General features: G+C 37.6%; 1 protein-coding gene across 1 annotated transcript in view; it reads left to right on the forward strand.

The window, feature by feature from the left end:
- The window catches only part of LOC125032853 (zwei Ig domain protein zig-8-like), an 11,924-nt gene extending 5,777 nt beyond the window's left edge, over positions 1-6,147 (forward strand). Inside the window, exons 3-5 of the mRNA XM_047624238.1 lie at positions 2,333-2,552; positions 5,642-5,704; positions 5,984-6,147. Of these exons, the coding sequence (XP_047480194.1) occupies positions 2,333-2,552; positions 5,642-5,704; positions 5,984-6,147 (447 nt within the window). The remainder of the gene's footprint in view (positions 1-2,332; positions 2,553-5,641; positions 5,705-5,983) is intronic.
- The last annotated feature ends 3,853 nt before the right edge of the window (positions 6,148-10,000 follow it).

Genomic DNA, 10,000 nt, shown 5'->3' on the forward strand with positions numbered 1-10,000 from the left:
GAAAACGGAAGGACCAACAATAAAATCTAAGTCTTGGAACAGACAAACAAATCCAATGCAACGTTAAGGTGAAAGTCAAAGACAGAGTTAATGAAATACGAAGGAAGTTTGAAAGAGACGCCAGAGACCAGCAAAGAGGTCGAAATTCAACTTGCAGGAATGTTAAGAAAATACGAATCAAGACAGAATTCATGATAGACTTCATGACAAATGACAAATGATCAAGAATACAGTCTTCCTACGGAGAAAAGCGATCGTAGCGAGGGTTTACTGATGCCAGGATATTACGGAAAGCATAGGCAGTTAAAGGAGAAACATTAGTGGAAACATAGACCGAGATTTAGCTAGCAAGCAAAGTTGAGAAGATCTAATCCATGACTTATGCATGACAGAAATCATGGCAAGTGATAAAAAGGATCTGGGAGGCTAACAGCCTGCGGGGAAAAACGATCGTTTTAATGAAACCCAGATACTGCCTATTACAGACGCAAAATGTTGAAGAAACATTCGGAATAGTAGATATATAATTTTTTAAAAAGGAAATTATGAAAATCGAAGAAAGTTCTTTGTTCTTTGTTCATAAATTCTAGATGTGAAATATCCATGCCCTTGTGAAGTTTATAATGAAGGTGTCGATGCATTCGCGCCAAAATTCAAACCCAAAATAATAAAATATCAAAAGTGACTGAACGAAGACGATAAAAGAACATGAGATGACAAACAGCTTTCATGGAAAAAATCCAGAAAACAAAAACGAAACCAAACTCTGAATAATGGACACGTGTCACTAATTAACGTATACATCAAACTGCAAGAAAAATGAAAACAAAATAAAACAATAAAAAACAAAACAAAAATAAATGATAAGAAAACAATATTAGTCGAACTACTTGAAAAAAACGCGTCATGTTATCAAGCACCCAATTTGGATTCAAAGAGAGTACATCATGTGTCGTAAAACCTTCCCCCTGTTTTTTACGACAGAGTTGCCGAGATATTGCAACTGCAAGACGACTGGGTAGACTATACTTACTCGGATTTCAAAAAAGGGGGGAGGGGAGAGCGTTCCATGAAATGCCACATAAATGACAGATATGGAAACCGAAACAGGAAGAGTACGGAGATAAATAAAATGTCCTGAAGGAAGGGAGTTGTCTTTGGAATGTGGAGCGAAAGCAAAAAAATTGACTCCATTACCAATACGTGTTAGAACCGTAAAGAATTTAGGTAGACATTTAGGTAGAAAAGCTGAACAAAACAAAATCACACAATTATTGAACTCACAAGACGTTATAAAAAAAAAAAAGATGAATAGAATGTAGGAACCTATATATTCAGACGTAACATAACGTTTACTCCAGAATACAAAGGATAGCCATAAACTGGGTCTAGTTCAGCGAGCGGCCACAAGATGGGGTATCAACCCTAAGGGATATATGCTATAAAGAAAAATAAAAGAAAAAGAAATAGAATCGACAACAATGGATGAGGGAAGAGTCTCTGTAACTATGTCTTAATATCACTTGAATAAGACAAGAAGTAATTTATATTGTTTAAATAAATAAGGAATTAATTACCAAGATTAAAAATAGTAAATCAATAAAACCAAAAAGAAAACGTTGCGATAAGCACGTAAAGAAATTTCGTTTTCCAAATGTACATATCAGTGTGTGGTACAGCCTTCCAGAAAACGGAGTATGTGCCAGACACATCATTAATTCATAGAGTTTTATAATGTTTAAAATACAACAGACGGGTTACATTGAGCTCATAATTAATCATTCACGCACACATATATACAAAGCAAGCAAGCGAATACACGCACACGACCCAAACGTCAAGCAAAATTGAAAAAAAAAAAAAAAAAATCCTTCCTACTCTCTTTTCACCTCCTTTTATCCATCTTTTTTTTTTTTTTTTTTTTTTTTTTTTTACCCTTTTTCATCGATTTTGTCTTAGTCCTCTTTTTCTCTATCCCTCCTTTTCCATTCATTATAACCTAATCCCCTCTTCTTTCTATCTCTCCTAATTCTCTTTTCAATTCTCCTTTCGTCCTTTTTATTCCATCTTTTTATCCTGTTCCTCCGACTATATACTAATCCTTTTTTTACCTTTCCTCCTAATTCTTTCCCACTCTCTCTTCGCCCCCTTTTTATCCACCTTTTTATCCTTTTTCCATCGGTTTCACCCCTGGCTTGTCCTACTCTCTCCTCGCCCCCTTTTTATCCACCTTTCTTCATCCTTTTTCCATCGATTTCACAGGTGGCTTGTCCTACTCTCTCCTCGCCATCTTTTTATCCATATCTTCATCCTTTTTCCATCGATTTCACAGGTGGCTTGGATAGACTCCCTGCGCGGCGTCGTGCTCACCGTCGAGGAGGACGTGGTAACGGGAAATCCTCGCGTTGGCATCAGGCACTCGGTGACCCCCAATGGTGCCGACTCGTGGGTGCTGAGTGTCAAGGCCGTCACCATGAAGGACGCTGGCACCTACATGTGCCAAGTCAGCACCAAGGCGGGACTCAGGCTGCTCTACAACCTTTCTGTCGTCGGTGAGTAAAGCGTAGGGTTTTTTCTCGTCGTGGTGATTATAATTTCGTTTTCTGTTTTGTTTTTAATTATCTTTATCATCATCATTCCCATCAATATCATCACCCTCATCATCATCATCATCACTACCACCATCATCATCTTCACCATCATCACCACCACCATCATTATCATCATCACCAGCATCATTATCACCATCACTATTATAATTATCATCATCACCATCATCATCACCATCATAATTATCATCATCACCATGATCATCATCATCATTACCATCATCACCATCAAAATCACCATCACCATCATAATTATCATCATCACCATCACCATCATCACCATCACCATCATCATGATTGTGATTATTATCATTTACAATTGATTTCGTGTGTTTGTTATTCCGTTCTTCGTTGTCTATTCCATTTTAGCATTTCATTAAGTGCAATGGCTTAAGTAAGTGCAATGCATGTTCATCTTTTTTTACTTTTTTTTCTTTTTCTTTTTTTACTCTTTATATTATTTTCTTTTTTTTTTCTTCTTCTTCTTCTAAATTCTTTTTCTTTTGTTTTTCTTCTTTTTTATTTATTTTTGTTTATTTGTTGTCTAGATTGACTTTTATTTCGAGCGTTTTTATTACATTTCATTACATGATTTGGGTTATTAGAAATCTCTTCGTACCGGTAAGCACAACGTTTATATATCTTCGGAAAATCTTCTTCTCTCTCTCTCTCTCTCTCTCTCTCTCTCTCTCTCTCTCTCTCTCTCTCTCTCTCTCTCTCTCTCTCTCTCTCTCTCTCTCTCTCTCTCTCTCTTTTACTTACTGGATTGTGTCGACGTCGTAATGAATGTAAATCCGTAAATCTACGTCACAAAATAGCAAGATAGAAAAAAAAAAATCCTCAGGAAAGTAAAAACACGACAGTGAGATCCGAAATACACATTATCCTACTTACATATGCATTTCCCTTTCTCTCGCCACCCTCTCGCTTTTTCTCTCTCTTTCTCTTTCTCTTCATTTCTTTCTTTTTTTTTATTCCTCCCCCCCCCTTCGAAATTGACCTCGAAATTAAGAATCAAAACCCCAAAAGTTTATATCCATTTTGCATAAAGGAATCTCCTCCTCCTCCTCCTCCTCCTCCTCCTCCTCCTCCTCCTCCTCCTCCTCCTCCTCCTTATCCTCCTTCTCCTCCTCGTACTCCTCCTCCTCCTCCTCCTTCTCCTCCCCCTCCTCCTACCTCCTCCTCCTCCTCCTCCTCCTCCTCTTCCTCCTCCTTTTCCTCCTCCTCCTCGTACTCCTCCTCCTCCTCCTACCTCCTCCTCCTCCTCCTCCTCCTCCTCCTCCTCCTCCTCCTCCTCCTCCTCCTCCTCCTCCTTCTCCTCCTTATCCTCCTTCTCCTCCTCGTACTCCTCCTCCTCCTCCTCCTCCTCCTCCTCCTCCTCCTCCTCCTCCTCCTCCTCCTCCTCCTCCTCCGCCTCCTCCTCCTACATCCTCCTCCTCCTCCTCCTCCTACCTCCTTCTCCTCCTCCTCGTCCTCCTCCTCCTCCTCCTCCTCCTCCTCCTCCTCCTCCTCCTACCTCCTCCTCCTCCTCCTACCTCCTCCTCGTCCTCCTCTCCCTCCTCCTTCTCCTCCTCCTCCTCCTCCTCCTCCTCCTCCTCCTCCTCCTCCTCCTCCTCCTCCTCCTCCCTCACCGGAATCGACTTTGAATAAAATGTGGGAATGAAAGACTTCAGAAAAGCAATAGCTGCGCACAACCAAAACAAACTTCTCATTAAAATCACCCGAATTACATGGGGATAATAATGGAAATGTCTTTGGGAATTGCTAATCGAAAATAGCCCCGTTTTGAGAGACCGTTTCAAGTGCACCGGCATATAACGGACTTTTTTTTTTTTTCTTTATTTGTTATCTTCTTCTTCATCTCCTTCTTCTTCTTCTTCTTCTTCTTCTTCTTCTTAGTCTTATTCTTTTGTATGGTTGCTATCGCGTATAGTCTTATTAATTGTAAAGTAGTTGTTTAACTTTTGAGTTAGAAAAAATATATATATACATATATAGATAGATAGATGGATAGACAGATAGATAGATAGAGCTTTCGAACATCAAATCAGTAGATAAACACAACAGTGAAATTTAGAACAGGAAATATGAAAAAAAGGAAAACTTCGATAATGATTACATGAATAGTGTATTCAGTAAGATTAGAAATGGCTGATTCCACTAAATTGGATCGTAAGCGACATCTCTCTCTTTTTTCCTTTCTCTTCCTTTCATCTCACGAAATTCAGATTCCAGAAATCTTGGTTTTATGAAATTAATTGATATTGATCCCAAACCATAAATATCTGAGATGTCCAAATTGCTGTTTCTCTATTTTTCTCTCTTGAATTTTTATGCTCTTTCTTTTTTTTACTTTCCCGTTTCAATTATTTATATGGTTGTTTTTCTTCTATTTAACCAAGACCAATTTCGTATTTGAAATATTATTTTTTTCTTTTCTTTTCGTAATGGTTAATAAATATTAATTCTCGGTGACTTATCATAAACGTTAAGCTTTGTCGGTAAAACTCTTTCAATTCTTAATGAAACGCTATAGTTGTTTTCTTTCACTGAAACTTGTTAGCTGAGGCGCGGTGTTGGGCGGGGAAAGAAAACGAGATTTAGGAAGAAAAGAAAGAAAACGAGATGTAGGAAGAAAAGAAAGAAAACGAGATGTAGGAAGAAAGGAAAGAAAACGAGATGTAGGAAGAAAAGAAAGAAAACGAGATGTAGGAAGAAAAGAAAGAAAACGAGATGTAGGAAGAAAGGAAAGAAAACGAGATGTAGGAAGAAAAGAAAGAAAACGAGATGTAGGAAGAAAAGAAAGAAAACGAGATGTAGGAAGAAAGGAAAGAAAACGAGATGTAGGAAGAAAAAGAAAGAAAACGAGATGTAGGAAGAAAAAGAAAGAAAACGAGATGTAGGAAGAAAAGAAAGCAAACTGGAGGCGCAGTTGGTGGCAGGACTGAAATAAGAGAGATTTAAGTACATTTTTAATTTACGCCAATGATGTCGAATGTAAAATCACTCCTTAAAATCATTGAAAATTCAAGACGATTCACTGCCATTCCAGTCAACACTCTTGAGGGGATCCCGTGGGAAAGCTTTGGGATACCGTGAGTTTTTTGGTTGGTGTAGGGGAAGGAGATATGGTCAAATCAACTGATAAATGGCACACTATGGAGAAAGAGAAACTAAAAAAACACATAAAAAAAAAACACACACGAGCCAAATACAGTACATTAGATGATAAAAAAAGACTCGGTTACGGAAGATTCGACCCGACGTGACGCTGCACAAACGAATGAACCTCCTCCTAAACGCAAAATGATTGCTGCGTGAACCAAAACCCTGTTAACCCCCCGAGCCCCCTCCCGATTACCCTATTTCCCTAGCCAGGGGCGTACCCATACCCCCTCCCGATTACCCTATTTCCCTAGCCGAGGACGAAGCCAATTACACTTTTTCTCTAACCTGGGTCTTCGCGTCTCAACGTCCTCTTGATAGCATTGTTTTTTTTAGCCGGGGGTCACCCTCCAAAATCGCCGTAAAACCCTAGCCAAGGACTTCAGCCATTGCTATATTTTGTACATTTAAAGACGCAAACTGGGGATTACTTTATGACAAAGGGCAGGGTAGTTGGGAAGATGACGATCCTTTGACGAATCTTTTATTGTGCTTCATTGAATTCATTGTCATCACTGAGACCATAACTATTTCATTAAGAGTCCGTTCCACTTCAATTTTTGTAAGGGAATTCTGAAACGCAGAACTGTCAACAAAATTCACTTCCGAAATATGTAATAAGTACTGTGTCAAAGGGATGACCGAGTTGCTGATTCGTGTTTTCCGAAATGCGCCGATTGGCTGCAGTTCTTGTGTTGTGATTAGTTCTTTTTTTCCTTTCTTTTTTCTTTGAAGGAGCAACTTCAATCTGTGTCTAAGTCAGTAAAATATAGTAAACTCTGATATCTCCCTTCTAAAATCAAAACATTGTAAGGAAGAAATTACTATGAATTATATATTTTATATTCTAAAACGTACAAGGGGAGATAAAACCTTATAATACCTTGTAATCGGTTCGCCTCTGCTCGATGATCTTACGGGCCTTTATGTTGTTATTTGTGGTATTATCCTTGTTGTTATTAACGTCGATTATGATGAACAGATTTCACCATTACGTTACTGCAATTGCTATTGTTGATATTGTTGTTGTTCTTGTTGTTACTACTACGACTACTATTACTGTTATTATTATCATCGTTATAACATCATTGTTATTATTTTTGTTATTATCATCACAATCAATATCATTACCGGTATAATTTTTGTTGTTATTATGATTATTATTATTATCATTTTTATTATTACTGCTATCATTATTATTGTTGTTGTTGCTGTTTTATCCTTTTTTATTATTATAGTCATCATCATTATGATTATTACCAAAACCATTATTATTGATATTATTATTATCATTATCATAATCATTATCATTATCATTATCATTATCATTATCACTATCACATCACTATCACTATTTTTTTATTATCATTATTATTATTATTATTATTATTATTATCATTATTTTTGTATTATTATTATTATAATTACTCGTGTTACTATTATATCATTATCATCATCAATATAATTATTGCTGTTAATATCATCATCATTGCCATCATCCTCATCCTCATCAGCAACAGCATAATCATAATCACAAGCACCATTTATTTTTAAAAAAAAATATATAAAAAAAAAATAGATATATACATAAAAAGAGAGAGAGAGAGAGAGAGAAAGAGAAAGAGAAAGAGAAAGAGGAAGAGAAAGAGAAAGAGAAAGAGAAAGAGAAAGAGAAAGAGAAAGAGAAAGAGAAAGAGAAAGAGAAAGAGAAAGAGAAGAGAGAGAGAGAGAGAGAGAGAGAGAGAGAGAGCGAAAGAGAGAGAGAGAGAGAGAGAGAGAGAGAGAGAGAGAGAGAGAGAAAGAAAGAGGATAAGCAACAAAACAAACAAACGCAAGCAATTATTGGGGGTGACAGTGCAGGAAAAGACCGAAAAAAAGGAAAATGAAGCATGAAAAGATCAGAGAAAATAACTCGAAAAAAATGACATCTATATCATCACTTTTACTCATATTTATTAATAATTCATGTATCGATTCCCTTTTTTCCATCCACCCTATTCATGTCTTTATTTGTTTCCGTTTATTGATTTGTTTAGTTGTTCATAGGTTTCTATGGGAAGTATGATTTGTCTCCGTACGTGTAGATAAAACATGACAAAACACACACACACCATAAAGGTCATTTTACCTTCACATTCACATCTTTTGACGGCTGTATTTACTCCATCACGTCATTCTGTCACTCACGTCAACTCGCGAATGGACAGGAGTTATACAACGTGGACAGTAACATTCCGGTTGATTTTAAAATGTATTAATCCTTCTCTCTCTTTTTCTCTCTCTCTTTCTTTATATGTCTCTCTCTCTCTTTCTCTCTCGCTCTCTCTCTCTCTCTCTCTCTCTCTCTCTCTATATATATATATATATATATATATATATATATATACATATATCTGTCTATCTATCTATCTATCTATATATCTATCCATCTATCTAACTCTCTCTCTCTCTCTTATTCTCTCTTTCTCCCAACCCCCTTCCTCTCTCTCGTTATATCTCTCTCTCTCTCTTGCTCTCTCTCTCTCTCTCTCTCTCTCTCTCTCTCTCTCTCTCTCTCTCTCTCTCTCTCTCTCTCTCTCTCTCTCTCTCTCTCTCTCTCTTTCTTTCTTTTTTCGCCGAGATTTTGCCAACGGATGAAAAGCCACTCGTAAAATGTGGGCTAATCGCTAAAATAGGGCTTTTTTGTGGAGATTATAGGCGGGCTTATATTAAATTCGTCTGACATCTTTTTTTGTTCGTTTTTGTGGTAGGGGGGGGGGGGGAGGGCGATTTATGTAAGGAAGATGTTTTGTTGTTGTTTAAAGAAATTGATTCACAGTGTGGTGTTTTATTTTATAAGATATAAGATTTTTTTTTCTCTATTTGTCTCTTTCTTTCTTTCTTTTTCCTTTCTATATGATTATCATCAGCATTAATATCCTTGTCATTATTATTGTCATCATTAGTCCAGTCATCACCATCATTTTCATTTTCATCGTCATCGTTACCATCGTCATTATCACTATCATCATTGCCATCGTCATCACCACCATTGCCACTTCCATCACCATCGTCATCAGCATCAGCATCGTCACTATCACCAACATTGCCACTTCCATCACCCTCTTTCATCACCATCGCCACCATCTCCACCACTATTGTCACTTTCAACACCACCATCACCAGTGTCATCACCAATACCATCACTATCGACACCATCATCATCACCATTACCACTTTCATTACCATCGTCACTATCACCACCATTTTGCCATTTTCATCACCTTTTTTCACCATCATCACCACCACCATCGTCACCATCATTCCCACCATCACCATCGTCACCATTATCATCGTCAAACTGACCCTTCTTTGTAAGAGACATGGTGTTGACGCTTTGCAGTGAGGAACAGTTCAAAGTTGCATCACGTGTCCTTTGGCTCTCTCTGTAAATCCCGTTTTTCTCACCTCAACCTCGTCGTATCCTAATGAGGCAAAGTCACTACAATATATCTATAATTGTTTATCTGTTTTATGTGTTTTGTGTTTGTGTGCGTGTGTGTGTGCGTGTGTTTGTGTGTGTGCGTGTTTGGTAGTGTGTGTGTGTGTGTGTGTGTGTGTGGTTGTGTGTGTTTGTGTGTGCGTGTGTGTGTGTGTGTTTGTGTGTTGTGTGTGTGTGTGTGTGTGTGTGTGTGTTTGTGTGTTTGTGTGTGTGTGTGTGTGTGTGTGTGTGTGTGTGTATGGTCTCTATTCTATACGTTATCAGACACGAGGGATTCCATGAGGAGAAAAAAAATATATTAATACCACCAAAGAGAGAAAGAAAGAGATAAACAAATATTTTCCCTTCACCACCAACATATATAACCCTTAATCCAAAAAAAATAATAATAAGATAAAAAGGAAAGATATTTCCAGGAGGTTATATATACCTATATTTCGGACGCCAAGAAGACCAATAGCATTTATACCCTGTAGATACCAACAGGCCCTGACATCTACTGATCAAGACAGGGGAGGATACGTGGGAATCCAATAAACAAAACACTGTGTGTAAAAGGGAGGGTGGAAAATAATTCAGGTCCATAGTGAAAGAAATTTTAATGCTGATGAAGGCAAGAAAGGGGTAAACTTAACGATAATGTAGGGAGAGGGAGGATAAGAAGAGAGAAAATGAAAGGGAATTAGATTTGTCGAGAGGAGAAAGAGGGAAAGACGAGAGTTTCGAGAATTTGCGGAGGAAGAAT

This window comes from Penaeus chinensis, chromosome 15, assembly GCF_019202785.1.
Source record: "Penaeus chinensis breed Huanghai No. 1 chromosome 15, ASM1920278v2, whole genome shotgun sequence".
Classification (NCBI taxonomy): Eukaryota; Metazoa; Arthropoda; class Malacostraca; order Decapoda; family Penaeidae; genus Penaeus; species Penaeus chinensis.